This window comes from Lepidochelys kempii, chromosome 1, assembly GCF_965140285.1.
Source record: "Lepidochelys kempii isolate rLepKem1 chromosome 1, rLepKem1.hap1, whole genome shotgun sequence".
Lineage (NCBI taxonomy): Eukaryota > Metazoa > Chordata > Testudines > Cheloniidae > Lepidochelys > Lepidochelys kempii.
The window spans coordinates 32,425,437-32,451,014 of record NC_136380.1 but is presented as its reverse complement, the minus strand read 5'-3'; the positions used below and the strand labels follow the sequence as shown (position 1 = coordinate 32,451,014).

Below are 25,578 nucleotides of genomic sequence, written 5' to 3'. Positions count from 1 at the left end.
TCTTTGTTTTCTGTCTCTTAGCCAGTTTCTAGTCTATCACAGCTGTTTGTCAGCACTCTGAGTACTTAATAGCCTATTGTGAGGGACTTTGTCAAAGGCATTCTGAAAGTCCAAGTAGATGCCAGCTGGTTCTTCACTATATATAGCTTTACTGACACACAAAGCAGTTAAATTTTCATTAATGCAACCTGCGCCCATTTGAGCAAATTATTATTTACCTTGTAGTGCGGCTACCTGAATCACCATTATTTGAATTGGGTTCTTTTTTGACAACTTCATTAGCATATGAGCTTTCATTCCTAAGCAGGGCTTTGATGCAGTACACTTTAGTGCTTGTGTAATGCTATTTATTTTTGTTTGAGCAAGGAATTGCACCTTGAAAAGAAAAATTTAAGCCATGGTTTCTGATCTTGGGTGTGTCCATCCTAAATTCTATTAGGAAGTAGCTTATAAAACTGTCTGAATCACCCCTTTGGGGCTGAAATTTTTCAAGCCTGATGTCTGCCTGAAGAAATTTTTTATTTATTTTGTTTTAGTTTGAGAAAAATCAATTCAGCATTTATTTTTTTGTCTTTGTATGGAAGGAAAAAAAAAACTCACTGCACATTTTTCCCATTAAAAAAAAAAGATTTTGCCCTTTATCTGAAAGGTCTAGTGCCAAAATGATCGCAGCAAGAAAACTGAAAATGGATAAGGAAGCTTGTTACTAGGGAATAGGGATGCCTTGCAATGGCCCAGTTAAAACTGGTTTTCATTTAGAAGAATTAGCAGGGTTTGAAACAAATCATACTTGACTCAATGGCATTCTAAAGGGGCTGGGCTACATTTTACATGAACACATCACATTCTGATGTATCAAGATAAATGAAGTGTTACAACAGCTTTCCAGGGGTTTTTCTCCTTCATACACAACTAAGCCCTGGTCTACATATAAAATTTGGATGGATGTAACTATGTCACTCAGGGGTGTGAAAAATTCAAACCCCTGAGCAGCACCGTATTTAAGCTGACCTAACCCCTGGTGCAGACAACTCTAGGTCAGTGTCAGCCTAGTTACTGCTGCTCAGAGAGATGTATTAGCTACAATAATGGAAAAACCCCTGTGCCGCTGGAGACTCTGTAGCGGAGACATACCCTAACTGCATGAACTCTGAAAGAGCGTGTTGCTTACACATTTATTGTTATAATTGAATCTTTTTGCATTTTGTAAAAATGGGAATATTATTGCGCTGGAAGTACAGAACACACTTACCAATGTTAATTTCATCATCTGTTTCAGCATCTCCAATACACTCAAACTGAAAATCCTGTAGCGACTGGGAAAATTTTTGCACTGCCATGGATAGATCTATGATAAAGAAAAAGGAAACAAGTCTTACAATTATTCCAATAACTATATCACAGTATATGCAAAGTCTCATATAGTGAGGTTATACTTTGCTTAAAAGATTTCCTTTCTTAATCTCACATAAAATAATCTCACATAAAATAAGAGAATACCATTCAAATCAAACTGCTTGCTATGCCTCAAAAAGTCACTGAAGCAAACTAAATTCCTAAATCCCAGCCATAACAAAGAGAATCGTATTCATACTGACGAATAATCCTCAGTTCTCGTTTTCTTGAAGCAAGAGAAATTAATACATCAACTGAAGCTTCAGTGGTAATAAGTAGTCCTAGTGTATGCAGTGGGGCTACTTGCAAACAAGGACGTCCTACATATACAAGGGTTGCAGGATTGGGCCCATAGGTTACCGTGAGTTTTATTTTAATATACTTCTCCCACAGTTAAAAGTTTTCAATAGGGGCTTAACAGCTATTTTAAAACTAACTAAATATAAACACAATACTGTATACTGTTCTAGAGAGACTTTAAAAAAAAGATATTGAAAAATATATCTTCAATTACTTGCTCATTATGTATGGACTACTTTAGTTGAGTGGCATTTACAGTGACAACACACATCTGCACTTTAAAAAAAGGCTAAGTTAAACTTCACAGCACCAAGATTTGATCTCAGCAGTAAAGAATGTTCCAATACACAGCATTTATAAATATGGAATAACCAGTATGACCAAAATATTCTTCTTTTTTTACAAAAATACATAAAGGTAAATGTAAGAAGAAAAGTGAGAACGCATGTATTAAGAATGATCAGAGTTCTATCAGTCTAGACAAAACATTGTTGAGGACTACCCTCTATAATTCTCATGAGACATTTGTAGCATCAGTTTGGAAGCTAGAAAAATGAAAAGACAACCTGAATTCTGACGTCTGCAATATCTAGACATACATCTTAGTATGGAAAGGGAGGAAAAGAGTTTTACCAAAACCCAAGTTAAGCACTATTTACAATGCATCACTGGAGTATACAAATCTGATTAGAAACTTTGTCCCAATGTCTTGTACTGATAGCATGTTCAGTTCCGTGCAGCCCACCGGAATAAAGGCCTTTACCTGAAGATATTCAAATCTAGAAGATAGATGTATGAAGTTGGGAAATCCAAAAGATGGGGATAGTTTACACTGGTTTTTAGGTTTCAGAGTAACAGCCGTGTTAGTCTGTATTCGCAAAAAGAAAAGGAGTACTTGTGGCACCTTAGAGACTAACCAATTTATTTGAGCATAAGCTTTCGTGAGCTACAGCTCACTTCATCAGATGCATATCGTGGAAATCTGATGAAGTGAGCTGTAGCTCGCGAAAGCTTATGCTCTAATAAATTGGTTAGTCTCTAAGGTGCCACAAGTACTCCTTTTCTTTTTACTGGTTTTTAGCTAACTCTTTTGGGGCAACACAGAAGGTAGTGCATACTTTAAGAAAGACTTAAATGAAGAGAGGGTTTGGGGCATGACAATCTGGAATTGGGGTAAATGCATCAAAACAACAGTGGGAGGGGAGGACACAAAAGAGGAATAAAAAGGGCAAGGGAGAACCTAAGCATTAGTGTTGGTATTTTCCTTTGAATTTCGCTTATGTATTAGTTAATTTTAACGTGCTTCAATGACAAAGAGGATTCCAATATAGCCACTGAAATCAGGGCTTAAATTCCAGACACCTACAAGCCAGGGATCAATAATAAAAAAAAAGATTGAGGATGCCAATCGATGGAAATACTCGCTTTGTCCCAGTTGCTGGAATTCCTACTAAGGTGCTGCCCCAATCCCTGGTCAGTGCCTGGTTCTTTCAGATTGGCCTCTGACTGGTAGGCATCAAATTCATCAGATGCCACCCCCCAACCTCTCATTATTTATTCATTTTTGCTTACAGCTGTGGTGTGCATCAGCCCTAAAGAAAATAAAGGGCCTTTTTAGAAAAGGCAGACATGAATAAATTTTCTTCTATTAGTAAGGAATGAAATATGGTTATCTAATGCACAGTTGTAGAAACAGAAGTTGTCTACACAAGTTATCTTTGTAAATAAGAAAAGTTTTGGGACTGTTCAATCCTCCATTTGTATAAGCTATTTTTCTTATTGCCAGATGGTCGACTCTCCTGGAAGATTTAATTTGGTAGAAGACTTTTTTAAAAAAAAAACAAACACAGAAACTCGGAAGTTAGTGACTTTACAAAAGTTCTATTCTATTGAAATATATTAAATATGTATTTTCCCTTGTCTTATGGTTTATTTTAAATATAGAAAATACAATTGCTATGAAGTAAGACACAAGCCAATAAATCCAAATTATTCAGCCATTATTTAAAAAAACATAATTTGGCAAATCATTTTCATTAAGCACTTATACCATTCTGTATCTATATTGCAACTATATATGTTTGTTTTGGATTAACAGTTATTCATTATTTATATGCAGTGTAAAACACTACAGCTTGCACTTTCCTTTGGTGAACAAAAGAAAATTTCCCCGGACATGAAGTCTCATAATTTTATCATTATAAATTCTATTTTCTCTTCTATAACTGACTTTCTCTCCTTCATATCACTCTGGCACTTGTTGCTCCAAAAAAAAGCACATCAGAAGTAGAATTACAGTTATTAAAAAGAGCGGCTCATCCGGTAGTCCCCCAACATGTAGAGCTATCGTGCTGTCTCCATAATGCACTGCATAATAGGTTTTCTATTAAGAACAGAGTTAAGTATACACTTGCGAATGTACTGCAAGCTTACTGAATGTTTCTTGTTCCTAGGTGTATGAAAATCATCTAACGGTAGCAATGTATTATTTTAACAACTTAGAAGCAGTTCTGCTTTGTACATCTGACAGCATCTTGTAAAGTTTATGCAGTAAAACACCTACTTTAGTTTCTTCTTTAAAATCTGCATCTATTACATTAACTTCTGACACTTACTTAATCTTAGGAGTCAATTGTTCTGTAGCCATGAGAAGGATCTATTCAGGTAGTTTATGTAAGAGCAAAGGACAAAAACAGAATTCCTGGGTTCTGCTACTGGCTCTTCCACCAAATTACCATAGGGTAAATCATTGAAGCCCTCCTACAGAATAGCAAAATTGCACTGAGGCATGATGTGAGGCTTAAATAATACTTGTAAAGGACTAAGATTCTACAAAAGTGCAAAGGATTAACCATTACTGTTAATATTCTGTGTCTGTAAATTCCTATGGACAGAGAGAACACATTGTACTGAACGTTTGATTTGGGTATTAGTAACTCAGTGCATAATTTTAGGACCAGCTGTTGATGTGGTGGATGTGCAAGGGAGGAGGAGGGTGCATGGAACTTCCCTCACCTAGTACTCCTCCCAAGAAAGCCTATTCTGCCTCCTAGAGCAGTGGCTCTCAACCTTTCCAGACTATTGTACCCCTTTCAGGATTCAGATTTGTCTTGCGTACCCTAAGTTACACATCACTTCAAAACTACTTGCTTACAAAATCTGACATAAAAATACAAAGGTGTCATAGCACACTATCACTGAAAAATTGCTTCCTTTCTCATTTTTACCATATGATTATAAAATAAATCAACTGGGATGTAAATAATGTACTTACATTTTAGTGTATAGTATATAGAGCAGTGTTAACAAGTCATTGTCTATAAAATTTTAGTTTGTACTGACTTTGCTAGTGCATTTTATGTAGACTTATGTTGTAAAACTAGGCAAATATCTAGATGAGTTGATGTACCCTCTGGAAGGCCTCTGGATACCCCCAGGGGTAAGTGTACCCTTGGTTGAGAACCATTGTCCTAGAGGACAAAAATAACTCCCATTGAAATTACTCGTTTCCCTCAGGGTAGAGAGACTAGAGCTTCAGGTACAAGACAGGCAGTACTGTCCACTTTAAATCCTGATTTAGACTCACTAATTCTTGTTTGGCTAACTGCCTCAGAAGATCAGAATTCAAAATAAAAAAAGATGGCAAAGTGATGGGAAGGAAAGAGAGAATACTTCCAAAAAAAAGAGAGAAAGTCTGAGAAAAGCAATGGCTCCTTCTAAAAAAGGGTGTAAATCCTTTCATCATCCCAGTTCTTAACTTTGCAACCTATGACCACTGTGATGGCCATGGAATAGTGTAATAATCTCAAAAAGAAACTGAGGTGTAATAATTATATCAGTGGTCCTCAGCCAGAGGAACATGTGCCCCTTGGGGTACCCAGAGGTCTTCCACAGGGTACAGTTGACTCATCTAGATATTTCCCTAGTTTTACAACAAGCTACATAAAAAGCACTAGCAAAGTCAGTACAAACTAAAATTTCATAGACAGTGATTTGTTTATACTGCTCTATATAGTATACACTGAAATGTAAGTACAATATTTATATTCAAATTGATTTATTTTATAAATTATATGGTAAAATGAGAAAGTAAGCAATTTTTCAGTAATGGTGTGCTGTGACACTTTTGTATTTTTATGTCTTATTTTGTAAGTTTTATAGTTGAGGTGAAACTTGGGGGTACACAAGACAAATCAGACTCTTGCAAGGGGTACAGTAGTCTGGAAAGGTTGACAGCCACTGCTGTATATGATCTGGTCAGTGAGGTAACATTACTGCATAATTATGGAAGGGATATTAGAATTTCCTCTATGATGGTATTGATTTAACTTAACAAGGGGCTGTGGGAAGTACAAACAGGAAATCAATACAATACATCTAGATAAGGACACCCCAGAACACACTTGAAAGACAAGCTGTTAGCATCAAGGACCCTGTCTCCAACACATTGCAAGACTTGGCTATCGAAGCTTTGAGCCAGGAGAATAAAAGAACAGATTTAAAAATTTTATTAAGATGAGGTTTAAAAAAAAAAGTGAACAGTACAGAGTTTAAGCATAGAAGTTTCTGGTTATCAGGGAATAATTTACAGGTTATCCAGGGGTGTGAAGTTCAGTTTAAGATTGGATGGCGTAAGAAATACATAATCTGCAATATCCCTAATTGGGGGTAAAAGGTTAACGGCTCAAAGTACAGACATTGAGGGTATGCTGTTCATATAATGCTTATGTTCAGGTGTGGAGTATAATGAGTGGATATGATGATGAGGATGGATATATCTTAATTTGGTGAGATTTAACATTCAGCGAGTTTATGGTTCCAATTCATATGGTCCAACGGAAAAAGTCTCTCGGTCCCTTTCTCATAGTCGATGAACGATGTCGCTCTGGCTCATGCCTCCTGGTACTGTCAGTGGCGGGTGATGTGTTCGGTGTAGATGTCCCTGGACCATCAGATGGTGTCCGAGACCATTAGGCGCTGCATACTAAACAGTTATAAAGACTTTCTCAGGCAGGAGAAGATGGCCACTTGTCAAAAGATTAGGGTGACCAGACAGCAAGTGTGAAAAATCAGGACAGGGGGTGGGGGGTAATAGCAGCCTATATAAGAAAAAGACCCAAAAATCGGAACTGTCCCTATAAAATCAGGACATCTGGTCACCCTACAAAAGATGTACAGGGAGAAAGGCTGAGAGAGCCTAAAGAAGTCAGGCTTCCCCCGATCCAGAAAATAAGCCTCAGGGGAAAGCTAGATAACATCTTAAATAATAACAGAATGTAAGTGTAAGTGCTTTTTTATAGCTAAATAATATTTTGCTTGAAGGTTATTTGGTCTCTTCTTATCACTGCCATTGCTCCCAGAGGGAACAGAACTGCAGGGTCTGAGCCTAAAGCAGACCTGCTGAAGCAATCACAGTGAGTACCAGGGGACTACTATCCAGTCAGAGTGGGGGGGAAAAAATCACGTGATTCCATCCCAAGAGTGGTAATGGCCTGAGGCTTGAGAGGAGGTTTATTCAATGAGACCAGGAGGGTCAGAGGTACAGTTAGCCCACTAATTGTGACAACCACTAATGTTTAAAAACAACAGAACAGTCTAGGCAATGTATTAATTGATTGGGATTCTGAGAGGAAGAAGATAAAGAAACTGGAGTAGATGATAGGTACTAAGAGAAACAATTCCCTGCCTGAGTTTTGGCTTTAGACAGTGATTTTACTGAATGAAGAGGTTTCATTGCGAGTACACATTGCAATTGCTAGATTGTAAGGCACAGAATAATTTGATTAATACATCCACGTCTCAATATATTTCAAAATCAAGGATAACTTAGAACAGGAAAATGTATCCATGCTTGCCTGAAAATGTCCTTTTAAAAAAAAACAAAACCAAAAAAACAACAAGGTCCACAGATCCACTACAACGGTACTCTAACTTGGTTTTGCAGCTCAGGGACAGAAACAGACCTACCATTCACTAGCAGGAGGGAAATGTCCTACCTCCTGAAAGTTCCTTCCAGCTGAGATAATTTCCAGTGCCAGGCGAACTTAAATCTTCTTTCTTAAATTACAGATTGTATTAAATATACTTTGAGGAAAAAGTACAATTTCTCCTAGGGAAGGGCAGGGCACATTCCACCTAATGACAACAAACCCTAATCTATGGGTGTCAATTTCCATCACTATTCTGGATGACCCATTTGTATCCAGGATCTCTTGGTCTTGTTACTCAAACAAAAGAAATTTTTCAGGTGAACAAAGATGGCATGAAAAACAGGAAAATATATGGTCCCTTACAATGGGATTTTCATAGCACTGTGGCTCCAGGGCATGAAGCATGATCATCCTTGTCATAAATATAAAGGGAAGGGTAAACCCCTTTGAAATCCCTCCTGGCCAGGGGAAAGCTCCTCTCACCTGTAAAGGGTTAAGAAGCTAAAGGTAACCTCGCTGGCACCTGACCAAAATGACCAATGAGGAGACAAGATACTTTCAAAAGCTGGGAGGAGGGAGAGAAACAAAGGGTCTGGGTCTGTCTATATGCTGGTCTTTGTCGGGCATAGACCAGGAATGGAGTCTTAGAACTTTTAGTAAGTAATCAAGCTAGGTATGTGTTAGATTATGATTTCTTTAAATGGCTGAGAAAAGAATTGTGCTGAATAGAATAACTATTTCTGTCTGTGTATCTTTTTTGTAACTTAAGGTTTTGCCTAGAGGGGTTCTCTATGTTTTTGAATCTAATTACCCTGTAAGATATCTACCATCCTGATTTTACAGGGGGGATTTCTTTATTTCTATTTACTTCTATTTTTATTAAAAGTCTTCTTGTAAGAAAACTGAATGCTTTTTCATTGTTCTCAGATCCAAGGGTTTGGGTCTGTGGTCACCTATGCAAATTGGTGAGGCTTTTTATCCAACATTTCCCAGGAAAGGGGGGGTGCAAGTGTTGGGAGGATTGTTCATTGTTCTTAAGATCCAAGGGTCTGGGTCTGTAGTCACCTAGGCAAATTGGTGAGGCTTTTTACCAAACCTTGTCCAGGAAGTGGGGTGCAAGGTTTTGGGAAGTATTTTGGGGGGAAGGACGCGTCCAAACAGCTCTTCCCCAGTAACCAGTATTAGTTTGGTGGTGGTAGCGGCCAGTCCAAGGACAACGGGTGGAATATTTTGTACCTTGGGGAAGTTTTGACCTAAGCTGGTAAAGAGAAGCTTAGGAGGTTTTTCATGCAGGTCCCCACATCTGTACCCTAGAGTTCAGAGTGGGGGAGGAACCTTGACAATCCTTTAAATGTGAACATCACATGGAGCTAAATTGTATATAAGTATTCCCCCCATTTTTCCCTTGACATTAAGGCATGGAGAAGACTTCTGCCAAACGAAATAAAAAAAAAAAAGGAAAGGACATTGGCTGAGACTGAATGAAATAGAAGCACAATACTGGTCTCGTCACAGAAAGCTCACAATTTCTAATTTAAATAACCGCTCATCTGACTGGAGACTGTAGCCATAAGGAGACCTACTCTAATGGATCAGAAGCATACTGATGCCCTTTACAGTGGTTCAATCTGAATAGTACCGCCAAGGTCAGAGTGAGATTCCAAAGTCATGTTCTATGGTGCTGAAATAAGATCAGTCCTTAAAGAAAATTGTAATGCTAGATTTATACAAAACTCCCTTGTCTCGAAGGTGCTCAGAACATTATACTACAGAGAGTTGACCTTTTTGCTTGGACATTCCTACACATACAGAATAAAGCCCTCCTGGAGAAACTTAAGGTTAAGTTTCGCTGGTTTAACATGGGAGTTAAAGTATGGACTTTGGACCAGCCAATAGAAAAAATTTTATTTGCTAACTTCTGTTTTTGGGTACATTGAACTTCATCCAATTATTCGTTTTAAACTTTTCTGGTCCCAGTTGGAGTGCAGGCCTGCAATAGCAGACCTCCTCTGTGCAAGAAAGGCATCCAAATACCCAGTTGTAGATTAATCAGGCTTGAGAGCCAAAGCCTCTTCAGCCAGAAGGACATCAACAGTATCATTGCCACTTTCACACCTATCATTTATACTGTCCTGGGGAAGCAGTGGAAGAGGTGGGAAGACACATAGCAGGGGCCTTGCCCTTGCTCATTCACCACCTCACATTCTGGGTCCTGACAAGTACTGAGGTCACAGGGCAGGTTATTTACTGTTTCCGGATGCAAAGAGGCTGATAACGAGCCACCAAACTGACTTACGATAGGGGAGATTTTTTGGGGTGAAGGAGCCACTCTGCTAATATACAAATCCTACCACGTGAGTCCTGGTGTTCCTCTCCCCTTATGGTATGTCTACACGGCATTTTGGAGCCTGCGGGAGGAAACTTGCTGGTCCGAATCAACAGACTCAGGTTAGCTGGGTTTGTGCTAATGCTCTAAAAATAGCTGTGTAAACGTTGCCTTGAAGTTGTGGCTCAGTCTAGCGCTAGGCTCTGAAGCTTGGGGGGAGGGGGAGTTTGGGGTTCAGAGCTCAAGGTCATGCCCAATCTGAAACATAAAGTGCTATCTACTTTGCTATTTCAAGAGTGCTAGCACAAGCCTGGCTAACCTGAGTCTGTCAACCCAGGCTAGGAGGTTCACTATGAAGGGCTCCAAAAATCTGTGTATTAATACCCTGCGTGGATAGTGCACCTAGGACAGGAGAATTTTTCTCTGGGGTAGGGCTGATCATGTTCTTTCCAGTTATTATACAAAACCTATCAGACACAGTGACTGCCACAACCTAGGATGGTCCATTATGCATGGAAGAAGCAATGCTTCAGGACCTCAATGAATCATTGTATTTCAGCTGCAGGATACTGGGCTTTCCTTTTGGTACCGGTTATGTTTGGACCCAGCAGAGAAGGAGATAGAGACAAAGCTGTCTGCAGTGCTCGCTTTATTGTTCAGGCAGCAAAAGCTGAAACTAACAGGAAAGTGAGGCTTTCCACTGTGAAGTGGAGAGTGCTCAAACATTTAAAGGGACAGGACATCACAGTACCCACTTCTTGAACTAGACCAGAAAGATCCCTTTGGGGGGGGGGAGAGGGAGAAACAACCCAAAACCCCCCAAAAAACAACCCACCCACATTCTCTGCATTCAGGAGTTGTGGGAATGGATACTATACAATTGGAGCTAGACTTGCCAAGAGTTGAGATGCAGAGGGAATATCTAGATTTACTGATAGGTGCCTGTGAGGATGTGACCAGCAGGGAGCGGGGAGTGTTGACCTGGGAATGTGCCCTGGGGATGGGAGACCTGAGAGCCTGTCACCTGAGCCGGGAGGGGGAGGTAACACCTCTGCCCAGGAATGTGGACGGAGAGTGCAGCAGGGAACCTGCTGGGTGGGTTTAGTTTCAGTTTGGGGCTGGGTGGAGGAACACAGGGAACCCCAGGGCTGGGGTCTAAGCTCCCTGCTCCCCCAGAAGGACATGATTGAGGGGTCCTGGTGTAATTTACGAATTTACATAGATGCTTCAGACAGGGCCTTGCATTGCTTGTCTCTTACTGTCTGGGGCTAGAAATAGGAGAAGAAGTGGGTTATAATCCTCTGACCTGAAGTCGATGATGTTGTGTCCTTTCCATGGGCTGCTAAGGGTATGTCTACACTTAAACTGCTACAGCGCTTCAGCGTAGACACTCACTTCAGTGATGGGAGGGATTCTCCCATCTCTGTAGTTAATCTACCTGCCCAAGAGACAGTAGCTAGGTCAACAGAAGAATTCTTCTGTTGGCTACATCAGTGGTTAGCTCAGCATAGCTACATGTCTCAGGGGGGTGGATTTTTCATGTAAATTCACAGTGTAGACCAGCCCTGAGATTGGGAATGGGACAAGGTGGTTCCCTCTGGACAAATGTCCATTCACCTCATTTGATCAATGGTACAGGAAGCTCTTTTTGCTCCCAAATTGAAAGAGCCTGGCACCAGTCAGGGATCTAACTCCAGAGAAGGCTGGATGGGAGACCTGTAGATAGCTCCGAAGTATCACAGAATCATAGAATATCAGGACTGGAAGGAACCTCAGGAGGTCATCTAGTCCAACCCCCTGCTCAAAGCAGGACCAATCCTCAACTAAATCATCCCAGTCAGGGCTTTGTCAAGCCTGACCTTAAAAACCTCTAAGGAAGGAGATTCTACCACCTCCCTAGGTAACGCATTCAGTGCTTAACCACCCTCCTAGTGAAAAAGTGTTTCCTAATATCCAAACTAAACCTCCCCCACTGCAACTTGAGACCATTACTCCTTGTTCTGCCATCTGCTACCACTGAGAACAGTCTAGATCCATCCTCTTTGGAACCCGCTTTCAGGTAGTTGAAAGCAGCTATCAACCCCCCCTCCCCCCCATTCTACTCTTCTGCAGACTAAACAATCCCAGTTCCCTCAGCATCTCCTCATAACTCATGTGTTCCAGTCCCCTAATCATTTTTGTTGCCCTTCGCTGGACTCTCTCCAATTTATCCACATCCTTCTTGAAGTGTGGGGCCCAAAACTGGACACAGTATTCCAGATGAGGCCTCACCAATGTCGAATAGAGGGGAATGATCACGTCCCACGATCTGCTGGCAATGCTCCTACTTATACACCCCAAAATGCCTTTGGCCTTCTTGGCAACAAGGGCACACTGTTGACTCATATCCAGCTTCTCGTCCACTGTAACCTCTAGGTCCTTTTCTGCAGAACTGCTGCTGAGCCATTTGGTCCCTAGTCTGTAGCAGTGCATGGGATTCTTCTGTCCTAAGTGCAGGACTCTGCACTTGTCCTTGTTGAACTTCATCAGATTTCTTTTGGCCCAATCCTCTAATTTGTCTAGGGCCCTCTGTATCTTATCCCTTCCTTCCAGCGTATCTACCACCTCCCAGATTAGTGTCGTCTGCAAACTTGCTGAGGGTGCGATCCACGCCAACTTCCAGATCATTAATGAAGATATTGAACAAAACTGGCCACAGGACCAAATCTTGGAGCACTCTGCTTGATACCAGCTGCCAACTAGACATGGAGCCATTGATCACTACCCATTGAGCCCAATGATCTAGCCAGCTTTCTATCCACCTTATAGTCCATTTATCCAGCCCATACTTCTTTAGCTTGCTGGCAAGAATACTGTGGGACACAGAGTCAAAAGTTTTGCTAAAGTCAAGGAATAACATGTCCACTGCTTTCCCCTCATCCACAGAGCCAGTTATGTCATCATAGAAGGTAATTAGGTTAGTCAGGCATGACTTGCCCTTGGTGAATCCATGCTGACTGTTCCTGATCACTTTCCTCTCATGCAAGTGCTTCAAAATTGATTCCTTGAGGACCTGCTCCCTAATTTTTCCAGGGACTGAGGTGAGGCTGACTGGCCTGTAGTTCCCCGGATCCTCTGCCTTCCTTTTGGCTTGCCCTTTTGCCTTCACTTTCCTCATGGAGATTTGGGGGAGGAGGAAGGGGTTCTGGCTCACCTGAGAACAAGTTCTTTTCCAATACGACCTGGCTCCTTTCCTGCCAGGTGTAGAGGTGCTGAGGCAACTCTGGCCAGCCTGACCTGCCAAGACTATGCCAACCATTTATAATTATGGAATGAAAACTTTATCCTGAAGTGCTATATTTTCCCCTATTCTTTCTGTCCCACTTGACATCAAGTTGCCTACAATAGCTCACTATGAGTTACAATAAAGAACACAAAATAAGAATAAATAAAGAATACAAAAGACTACAAGATGAGTGAGGTGCTCTAGGTAAGTAAATGATGTAGTTTTTAGGAGTGAGTAAGTTTGAGGATGCCACAGTACAGGGGACAGTATGAAAACGGTTGACTAGTTTTTCTCCTTGATACTTCTCTCACTGACAGATATTCAGGGCACTAAAGAACCACTTCCTATGTTAGCATTTGAAGAGGAGGGGGCCTTCTGATCCCAAATGCCTTTGCAAAAGGGCTAGGAATGTCAAAGATTTCACTCATTAGAAGAGGTGATATTTGGAGTGTCAGGTCCAGCACAACCCTTCAGGATAAGGATTAAGCTCTAGAAGAGAGACAGCATCCAGGAAGCCTGACAAGCTTCCAGAGGTTAGTAGGCACAGGGTCTTTTCTACTGGACTGACCTTTGGAAGAACAAAGAAAGCCAAGGCTATCTAAATGGGAGTCAGACTGGTTCTAACACTCCACAGTTGATGCATGTGTAATGTAGCCACATGCACACAGCGACAATCTACAAGAATCGATCCCCAGTACACATGGTACCAAAGGTAAAAGCCCCTACCCACTTGATCTAAAGGAGGAACTCCATTAGCTGACAGTAATAGACCTTTCTTCTGATGGCAATCAGTCACCACACTGGCTTCACGTATTACACAGGGCCCAGAATAAAGGGAAACTGACCCTGAAACCTAGTCACAAGATGCATGGATTAAGCCGCAATGAGCACTGCAGAGGCCGATAAAGGTGAACTGGACTACTAAAAAAGGAAGCTCTGGCTGAAACTGCCTGGGACAGGCAGACAACACAAGGGACCACTGAGGGGGCGGCAGGAAAGGAAAGAGGAAGAATTTCACAAGCATAGCTGCAGATGTGGAACAAAATTTCTAGTGTACTTAGTAACACTTGGATCATTATTGCATTACACTTGTCTTCTATTTTACGATACTCTACTCACCGCTCCCCCAACACACACACACACACAAACAAACACTGTTTTAATTAAGACAAATCAAACTGGTGACTTAAATTGAAGTTAATTACTACCGGACATTCTGGGGGAAACACACCTCTTGCCTTAAGGGACACGGAAGCTGAGCATCGGTAACAACTTAAGCCCCTGATTAAAAGGGCAGATGGGGCCAATCCCCTATCGCTGCTGCTACCATCATCTTCAATCAGCTGAAGTTGGGGAAAGTCCAAAGACCAAGAGGGGTGCAAACAGTTATATCTGCTATTTCATACTTTTGTCATTGATTCTCCATGCACCCTCTCCCTAGTGAGCCCATGTACTGTGGTTCAGTGCTCGATGAGCTGCCAATGTCCCATTCAGCTGCGTATTCACTCATGTACAATTAATCTTGGGCAGCTCCAAACCCCAGTTTTCCAACCACAAGACTAGAGCGAGAAGCCTCCCTAAGTGCACAAAAAAAAGGTAGCTGGAACTGGCTAATATAGTATCAGCCTAAAGATAAAGTGGCGCACAAACCCTAAAATTCAGGGAACTATTTGTCTACTTCAGAGCCATCTATTGTTTTGCCCTCTGAGAACTTCATATGGTATCACAGATTTTTAAAAATTCTATTAAAAATAAGTTACCCCTTGGCCTACTATAATCAAGGTTCAGCCCACAGACAACTTAATGGCCAAGTTATACAAAACCACGAGAAAGGACATTTATAATGGAAATGCTGTTGTGACTGTAAAACAGCAGCTACAGGGGGGTGCCACTATAGCATTTGTACTATACAAAAAGCAAGGAGCAGAGAAGCATTTTAAAAGATATACCCCTAAGTGATGGCTTTCAGTATTATAAATCCAAATCTTGAGAATACAACTTCTCTGAGAAAATAATCATATGAGGTAAAAGGCCTTAAATTAAATACTGTACGCTGTCCCACATATTTTTCTTTAAAGATAAACTGAGAATTAACTTGACTTCATTATTTTATATCAAAAGAACCGCAAAACAGGCAAATATATCCATAGCCCTTAATATGCTGTAGCAACATATGCTGTCTCTTTGAGAAGCGCTGAACTTCAACAGCTGCTGTGTTTGGTACAGTCAATTTGATTAAAAGTAGAACATATCAGTGAGACGACTTTTTCCACATCATAGATTGTACACACAGCAGCTGGCAATATGATTATGCTTAGGAAGCATGAAAGATTAAACAGTAATAATACAAGAAAGTACCTAGAAAAATTATATCTGACATTTCTGTTCCTATCTTTTGGAGCTTCCCATTAAAAAATCGAGTTTCACAGAGGTTGACATCGATTCAGGAAACCAGCAAAAGTTGTTGTTTTCTTCCCACCATTTCATGTAAAATTCTCCTTTTTCTACTCTGCTTCTTACTTCCCTCTCCTGTCATATTTATGCACGCATGTGCCTTTGATGCTCAGGGCTTCTTCTAATATCGTCACATCATAGAAGACGGGTCCTAATGACAGCAAGTAGGCCCACCCAAGGAAGTCTTTAAAGGTTTTACAATCCCTCAACATAGTATAAAAGAGGATAACATCGAGTGTGTGAATATTGCCAATCATATATCATAGGGAGAGAGAACCCTTCCCCTTAAATGGTACGTAAAAACAGCCCTGTGTTTTGCCAGTGGAACAGGTACCCACCTGATGATTTACAGATGTCCAGAGTAGTTAATCACCTTTTATCAGTTTGAAAAACTTGTCCTGAGGCTACTTAGGGAGTGAGTGTTTTTGAACATAAAGAACCTGGCAGAAGGCAGCCAGCAGGTTAATGTGCACTTTCAACCCAAAGAAAAACTTGCATAATATAGTTACGCAAGTTGCTTATCCTGATAAGGAAGCCAAACCCAGTTTTTAATTGTTTCCACAGCTCAGGTCTTTTCTACTGAGTATGGCCCTTAGAATATAAATTAAGCCATGCCATCTGATAAAGCATGGTCTTCTATGTCATATCTATTTTTAGAAGCACATTGTATGTTTTATTGATTTTAGACATTTGTTATTCTACTTTTTTCCAACTGATTTACTTTCCAGGATCAAATTAACTTTAATGGTCATTCCAAATGAAATGTATCTTTCCTTCTTATTTTAACTATCATCTTCAAAGTTCTGAAGTAGTAATTCATTCTCTATAAAAACAGGGATCTGGCAAGCTGGTACAGAAAAGAGGCTGCTTGCACGGACAGATGGAACTAGTTCTGGCTGCTTGCCTACCACCTCCAAAAGAAGACACGGCACGACAGGAAGGACTGCACTGAGACACAGGGTTAAGTGTACATTGCCAAGGATTTAAGGGCACAAGGATCATTAGTCTATTCTGACACAGCCTTTTGTTGTCGTCTTCAATGAACTCTTTATCCCACTTATTTGCTAGATTAATCATGCTACTGGCCTTTGCCAACTTGCAACCAATGGAACAAGAATGTACAATATGAAAAGAATACAACTCTTTTCCATGTTGCAGCTCAATATTTTTCTCTTCAACATTTCAGGAAACTAATCTCTGCTTCGTAATTGAAAGGGAGAGCACATCGCAGCAGACGCTAAAAAACTGCACTTCATACATTATATTATTTTTGGGCCGAATATAGCTTTAAAGCTGCTTGCAATTATTTATGAACACTTTCATGAGAACTTTTCACTATTTTTAAAGTCACTTTAGTAAGCATGTACAAATCCTCCTGCTCAAACCTTAACAGTATGATTGAACAGTACCTAGAAAAATTATATCTGACATTTCTGTTCCTATCTTTTGGAGCTTCCCATTAAAAAATCGAGTTTCACAGAGGTTGACATCGATTCAGGAAACCAGCAAAAGTTGTTGTTTTCTTCCCACCATTTCATGTAAAATTCTCCTTTTTCTACTCTGCTTCTTACTTCCCTCTCCTGTCATATTTATGCACGCATGTGCCTTTGATGCTCAGGGCTTCTTCTAATATCGTCACATCATAGAAGACGGGTCCTAATGACAGCAAGTAGGCCCACCCAAGGAAGTCTTTAAAGGTTTTACAATCCCTCAACATAGTATAAAAGAGGATAACATCGAGTGTGTGAATATTGCCAATCATATATCATAGGGAGAGAGAACCCTTCCCCTTAAATGGTATGTAAAAACAGCCCTGTGTTTTGCCAGTGGAACAGGTACCCACCTGGTGATTTACAGATGTCCAGAGTTTAAAAAAAAAAAAAACCCTCACAAAGATATCCAATTTGCAATTCCTTATTTTTATTATTTTCAAGTGTGTCCCCCCCCCTCATTATATTAGAGTCATTTTAATTTTAAATATTTTGGATATTCTCAGTGGTTAAATAATGGACGCCAAGTAGTCTTGTGGAAGACAACTGAGGCAAGTCTCAGGATATCTAATGGGAGGAGATTTTTAGTGACTGCAAGTCTCATTGAACTATACCACCATTTTAACCACACCTCCCAAGAGTTTGGCTGTTTTAAATGTATGGTATAATACAGGGAGAGGTTAAAAAACTACAATTCCCCATCTCTCTTCTCTTTTAATGCTTTAACCTCTTCTCCACTTTACGTTTTGCCCATCTACTCTTCTAATTCTGCCAATAACATATTTTTGCATGTCTAGGAAAATTAGTTTAGAATGTAGAAAAGGGAAATCACATTCAAAGGTTAGCCCACTGTGACTCTGACCAGCATGAGAATAAATGTACTAAAAAAAAAAAAAACTTTAAAAGTCAAAATGTTTGCCAAAATTAATCCCATAATATAAACTGTAACTCTGATCTTTCGGGTATCAACACACTCCATACTAACACTGCTTATCTGAAGCTTTTGTTTGGCAACCAATTGTGAAGGGTTCCATCTGTATTAAGTGCTGCAGCTCTGTATGTTTGTAGAGCCTCCCACACTCTCTGCTGAATTTTATTTCTCATTATCTTATTGCTACAAAGAAAAAGTCCTTTCTTCGCAAGATTTTAGGTGTCTGCATAAAAACAGGAGTTTCTGCATTTAATTAGAAAGCAAATAGGCTATGCCAGGAATGATTAGATCACTGTCTACTCAGATCACTTGCAACTCACAAACAACCCCATAACATTAAGGTGACAAAACAAACCTGTACAAGTGAATAAGTGCAAAGTCCCAAAAAAAGGGAGAATATCCTTCCATACCAACTTCAACTATCTGGCAATTTTCCATCATGACTGAGACTTCCAGGATACACACGAAATTACATTTTATTCTTTAACTGTAAACCCTGTCTCTCGTGTACATAACTACTTTCATAATATTAGAATGAAAAGAGTTTTATTGGGTTTTTTTAAATAAAATTAATAGTTCTACACCACATAAACCTACTTAGGGTTTCCAACATTCTAATTGCAGAAAACTGAACACCCTTGCCCCGCCCCTTCCCCAAGGCCCCACTCTGCCCTGCCTTCACTGGGCTGCGGCGGGGGTTGGGGTGCGGGAGGAGGTGAGGGTTCCAGCTGGAGGTGCGAGCTCTGGGGTGGGGCCAGGGATGAGAGGTTTGGAGTTCAGAAGAGGGCTCTGGGCTAGAGCTGAGGGGTTCAGAGTGCAGGAAGGGGCTCAGGAATTGGGCAGGGGTGTGGGAGTGGGTAAAGGGTGCAGGCTCCTGGAGGGGGTTCCCGAGATTGGGCAAGGGGTTGGGGCACAGGCTTCAGCGGTGCTGACCTCAGACAGCTTGTGGGAAGCAGTGGCATATCCTTCTGGCTCCTAGATGGAGGAGCAGCCAGGGGGCTCCACGTGCTGCCCCCACCCACAGGCACCGCCCCTGCAGCTCCCATTGGCCCTGGTTCCTGGCCAATGGGAGCTGCAGAGCCAGCACTCAGAGTTGCGCCTGTGGGTGGGGGCAGCGTGTGGAGCCCTCCCAGCCACCCCTTCACCTAGGAGCCAGAGGGACACACTGGCCACTTGCCAGGAGCCACGCATAGCTAGACACAGGGCCTGCCTGCCCCATTGCAGGCAACCAGACTTTTAGCAGCCCGGTCAGCTATGCTGACCAAAACCACCAGGGACCCTTTTCAATCGGATGTTCCGATTGAAAACCAGAAGCCTGGCAACCCTAAGCCTGCTAGATGCTCCCCGTTTTCATTCAGTGATTCAGGGGGAAAAAATCTGCTCCCACATCCACATGATGATTTCCATTCCAATATTGATAGAACAACAATGGAGATTAAAGAGGGAAAAGACCTATTATATTTCCAAGAGCATTTCCATGCAAATACATTTGTACATTGCAAATACAAATGTACATGAGTACATTTCCTAGTTCCCTGGTATTTTTAGAAGTCTCAGAACAGCACTTTCCCCGATTCCCTGGATAAGATTACTTACAGCTCCACACTAAATAATTCCTCTCTCTCTCTCTTCAGTGTTATCCATTGAAATATCTGAACCTTTCCGTAACCCCTTAGCAAGTGCTTACCCAAGTTAGAGATTTATATCACAATTTCTTCTCACAAGCCAAACCCTCTAATCTTTTTGTTGCCCTTCTCTGTAGCGTCCAATTTGCCAGTATCTTTCTAGTAATTTAGTGCTCAGGACGGAATGCAATATTCTACTTCGGGTAGCACTAGAGAGACTATTACTACTTGCCCCATTCCTTGAAGTCTTGGAGTATTAATACCCAAACTTCATTGGTCTTGGGTGTACAACAGTAACTCTCCCCCTGTGTGTGTGTGTGTGCATTAGGGTAACCATCAGCTATGTCATATCATATTATTTATTAATTAATTTGATGTATTATACATGTTCTCTAAAACCTTAGATAAAAGTGTGCAGCATCTGTCTGTATTCTGTACCACTATAGTGCATGCCAAACAACACTGATCAATATCTTAAGGTATGAGTAATTATATGGAAAACTGCTTAACGCACATGACACCACTGATGTGTGTGACACGGCAGCTCTTTCTGCAAAAAACTGCCAAACTTCTTAATTTATAAATTTATAAATTATTTAAAAAGCATAAGCAGTTAAAATCAGGACATATGGAAAAGGAAGATTAATAAAGACTCTCCCTGCCCTTCCCTCCTCCCCCTTTTAGTCTTCTACCTGCTCTTGCCCTCCCCTAGAATCTTTTTCCTCATCCCAAGGATGTCTTCTCCCCTGAACATTGTCCCTCCCCTCGCTGTCATGCCCTCTGTGCTTCCTCTACTGCCCCCCAGATTCCCCTCCTTTCTTTGAAACCTGGCATGTCAGGCATCCTGCTACCACCTTTCAGACTATGCTGTTGTAGAGTGGTCTAGGAAGCACTACAATGGGGTGAGGGGAGAGAGAGAAATTGAGAATCTAAAACCAGAGGTAGCCAGTGGTTGAAACAGCCAAGAGAAAATCTGTGCATCTTATTTCCTGTCTAGGAACCTGGGAGTTTCCAGAAAAACATGAAAATGCCTATGTTTTTTCAGTATAACATAGGATATCGGTATGCCAGACTTTGAACATCATTTACATATTTAAAATATACGCATTAAAAGTGTTACTACAGATAAAGTATAATAATAAAAACTTGCTCATATGTTTAGGTTGCCTATGTTTGTCTCTAAGGTGCCACAAGTACTCCTTTTCTATGTTTGTAGCAAGACTTGATTTGCTGTTAGCAAAGACAGCTGTGCTGCTGGTTGAAAATAAAATGTACGCTACATGAGTATTTTTACTTTTCAGACTGCATTTTCTCCGTTTGTTCTTAGTTTGAGAGTGAATTTTTGGCACTGTTTCAGCAAAAAAGCATTCCACCATGCTCAAGTAGAAAGAGTGAAAAGAAAACACAAAAATATTGTAAAATTAAAGACTGTGTTGTAATGCTTACTCACAAGGGGGCATAGTTATGATTGTATAGGCAATCTTTACTTTGCCGTTTCCTGAGTAAGTACAGAACAGAGTCTTTTTTGAGGACACAATTTTTGAAAAGCATGCTTAGAGTTGATCGTCTGAATCAATGTGAAGCTGCAATGAACTGCATCTAGACAAGAGCATCCACAAATCGCTGCAAGTGTTCTTGTGAGTATCTGGGAATGTACAGAGGGACGTTTATGTTTATCCATTCAAGGTATCTTCAGATATGCTCATTTGTCATAATTATATGATAGGTAACATCTCCAACAGTGGTAAGAAGTTGTTAAAACGAGGATCAGACAGATTTTACTGCATGTAGGGGGAGGGGGAAGAAAGGAATGAAAGCAGTTATCAAGGCATTTCTAAGTAGTGAGCCCTTGGAACAACATTAGAGCGAGGGTCATGGGAAACAGAAGCTTTGCTCACCCTTCTTCCGGGCAAAGTTTTCTGCACTTGGGCGGTGAGCAAACTGTTTTGCAAGAAGGGGGAGAGAGTGCGGGGGGGGGGGGGTAGAGACAACAAACTTAAAACTGTGTATATTTAGTTCATTTAAAAAAATACTACCACTTTGCTTTAAAGGAAATGAAACACATTCTGTAAGCAATTCCTTCAAGCCCTTAGCACTTAGCACTTAGCCATACAACACTTGATTAGAGTCCTTTGATCAGATGCTGGGATCACACTCACATGAACCTCAGCCGTGCATATAACAGTTAATTATTCTTAAAACACACACAAAGAAACTGATGTGATCAACAGCTGTTTATAGAATCATATATGCACGCACTCCTGGACCAAACTTAAGGACCAAATTCAGTCCTGGTGTAAGCTGGGGTTTACCCAGTGAAGTCAATGGCATTGACTCCACTTGCCCCAGGGCTGAATTTGGCCTTAAATAGCTTTTGAAATCAAATATTCAACTCTAGAATTGACCATTCACTTCTGCAAAACTGGATCCTTACTGCGTAAGTAGTGTGAAGTAACACAAAACAACTCTGAGGGTATGTCTATACTGCAATTAAAAGCCTTCCACTGGCCCATGCCAGCTGACATGGGGCTCGGACTAAGGGGGCCGGGGCTGTTTATCTGTAGCATATACAACGTTCAGGCTCAGACTGGAGCCCGGGCTCTAGAACTACAGCAACGGGGGAGAGTCCAACAGCTTGGGATACTGCCCAAGCCCAAACTCTACACCACAATTAAACAGCCCATTACCCAGAGCCCTGCGTGCCCAATTCAGCTGGCACAGGTCAGCCGCGGGTGTCTCACTGCTGTCTTGGCATACCCATACATCTTCATATAACAAAGACAGCAAGATGCATTAGTAATAGAGCTGTCCTACTTCACAAGAAAAAGCCATGAATACCACAGCGGTGTTCAGACATTGTGGTGATGGAACCATAGGAGAAACTAGGTAGAGGCATATACACCCCTCCCCTGCCCCCCAGGAAACAAAATGTACACTTCAGAAAGCTGCTTAAAGTAAATGATTCATTCTACCTAAAACTCTAAAGCCAGCAACTAAAGTATTTACACTTTTGTATAAGGAAAAAAATTATTACCCCCCCACCCCCACTGTTCCTCACACGTTCTCGTCAACTGCTGGAAATGGCCCACCTTGATTATCACTACAAAATGATAGTTTTGAATGAATTATTCATTCAAATGAATTATTCCCCCCCCCCCTGCTGGTAATAGCTCACCTTACCTGATCACTCTAGTTACAGTGTGTATGGTAACACCCACTGTTTCATGTTCTCTGTGTATATAAATCTCCCCACTGTATTTTCCACTGAATGCATCCGATTAAGTGAGCTGTAGCTCATGAAAGCTTATGCTCAAATAAATTTGTTAGTCTCTAAGGTGCCACAAGTACTCCTTTTCTTTTTGCGGATACAGACTAACACGGCTGCTACTCTGAAATCTGTCATATTGTAGGTTGGCATTTAAACTGTCAAATCCAGTCCTAATTTATTTCAGCCTATATTTAATAAGACTATTATTTTGAAAAATTAAAAATTTAAGTGGCGTGTATATGGTGAGCCCAGAATATAGCAGCAAATGGTCTGATTTCCACAGGTGCTGAGTAATCTCAGCACTTTAGGAAACCAATCCAAACTACGGTATGTCTGTAACACAAGAGTTGTAGGAGAATGATACATCCACATGTTTGATAATCTGGTGACTGAATACAAGAGTGTGGCACTGCCATATTAACACAGGCTCCTAGAATCAATGGCTTCAGAGTGCCTTTGAGTGAGGCAAAACAAATGTATAGGTGTCATTACTTCCTTACCGTTCTTTCTTTCTCACTCTCACAGTCCAAATTCTAAGATACTGAAAAATTACAAGCACTTGCAGAAAAGTCAAATTAAGTTTCAGGGAAGAACTAGTTTATAAGAAGTAGTTCAGAACACATGCTGTACATATTCAGCAGGAAAGAAACGGGAGTGTCCTTCAAATTCACTTTGCTTGAAGGTTATTCATTTAGCCTGTCAGACAAATATAGGGTGATAGTGACCTTGTCTTGTGCTAAAGTTAATGGAGACTTTCCTCTTTCAAATTCCTTATAAGCAAGACAAAGGTAGGCTCCAGCCCACTCCATCTCTTGACATTTAGTGCCACTTCAATTCACTGAATTTTTTCCTACCTTCCCTACCTCCTATTGCTCCAAAAAAAAAAAAAGTATTCAGGTACACATTACTGCATTCAGGGGCATATTCTCACCCCAATCTGTGTTCCATGCATATTACTTTCCTTTGACATTAGTAGTAATGTACCCTAATTTGATGCAAGTGACTTGCTCAGCCTCATATGGAAAGTCTGTGGTAGACGTCTCCTGTGAGGCATTCACATGCCTGAACCATGAGACCATTCTTTTTCTTCCTGCGGTCCCCTGCCTCATTAAATGCATACTTTCTGACTTCTGCAACAAATGAGGCAGGAGCGCTACAGACAGCCTCATTTTCCGCACAACTCTGTGAGCACTGTACTTCCTGTGCACTGAATGAGACAGGGGTCCCGTGAAAACAGTATGTGATCATTAAGGCTATGATTTAGTCATGGGTATGTTTAGTAAAAGTCATGGACAGGTCACGGGCAGTAAACAAAATGTCACGGCCAGTGACCTGTCCATAACTTTTACTGAAAATACCCCTAACTAAATCTTAGGTGCTGGGGAAGGGGAGCGTTCCAGCAGACGCTGCTGCTCGCGGGTGTCTCGCGGCCCCGCTGCTGCTCCTCCAGGCAGGGGGCGGCCCAGGGCCCCACCGCCGCTGCCTCTCCTGCGGGCGGGGCGGCCCAGGACCCTGCTGCTGCTTGGGGGGGTGGGCAGCCTCGGGGGGGTGGGCCCTGCTGCCGCTGCTGCTCCATGCTTGACACTGCACTCTGAAAAACTTCATTTTAATGTAGTTTTGTACACCATTTCCTAGAGTTGTCTTTTTTGTTTTGTTTTTAAAAAGGTATAAATAAATAATATTGCATGTGATTGTAACCACCACTCCTCCTCATTAGTGTAATTTGAACCTTGACCCTCAGCACATGTTGAGTTACAGTACTATCTACATCCTGGCAATAAGACAAAGAGTTATTGTGGGGGACAGTAGCAGAAATGGATCCCTGGGGCCACACACTGGTTCCAGGTGGAGTCTGGCTGGATTTTTCTCCCCTTTACTGGGGGAGAGGGAGAGGGGAACTACCTCCCCATGTGGTGTCCCAAAAGTGGGGAACTGGGACCGTGCTCTGAGGAGAGCTGAACTGAGGCCATGTCTACTCTTCAAAGACTGTGCTAGTATACCAACAGGAGTTTTTCTGTCGGCATAGGAACTCCACCTTCCTGACGGACATTAGCTATGCTGACACAAGCTGTCTTCTGTCAGCATAGCTGTGTCTACACCGAGGATATTGCAAGCATAGCTATGTCGGCTGGGAATGTGGTTTTTCCACATCCCTGACCAACACAGCTATGCCGAAAAACCTTTATAGTATAGACCTGCAATTATTCACAGAGCTATACAACTATAAGCACTTTTATATCAGTATTATTACACCCATATGAGGGGGTTGTATAGCTTTAACTATGCCAGTTTCTAAACTGATTAGCTACAGTGGACAAACCTATGTGTACACAATCTTGAAGGTTAGGGGGAGGCACTTCTCTAGCCCCAGGACCTTCTCCCTGCTGCGACAATGCCTTATACAGTGGGATCTTGGTCCACAACTAGGGTTCATGGGCACTACACTAATACAAATAGTAAACAAATAATCTTGTATAATGGAAAGTGTTACACAACCAACTACCAGCTCCTTTTATAATAAAAGGGAGTTCGGGCTTGTCTACACTGCTCCATAGTTCAGACCAAAGTGCTGCACTGAAACTCCCCTGCATGGA

The 25,578-nt window shown here is 41.3% G+C and overlaps 1 protein-coding gene across 6 annotated transcripts in view; it reads right to left on the bottom strand.

Moving 5' to 3' along the window:
* Positions 1-25,578, bottom strand: part of ARHGAP42 (Rho GTPase activating protein 42) — a 378,098-nt gene that overhangs the window by 314,377 nt on the left and 38,143 nt on the right. For 5 of the 6 annotated variants that reach the window (XM_073337948.2, XM_078852354.1, XM_073337938.2 and 2 more), the window contains exon 2: positions 1,253-1,348. In XM_073337948.2, coding sequence (XP_073194049.1) covers positions 1,253-1,348 — 96 coding nt within the window. Of the gene's footprint in view, positions 1-1,252; positions 1,349-4,310; positions 4,441-25,578 lie in introns of those variants that run through there. The other variant, XM_073337956.2, reaches the window with a different exon arrangement.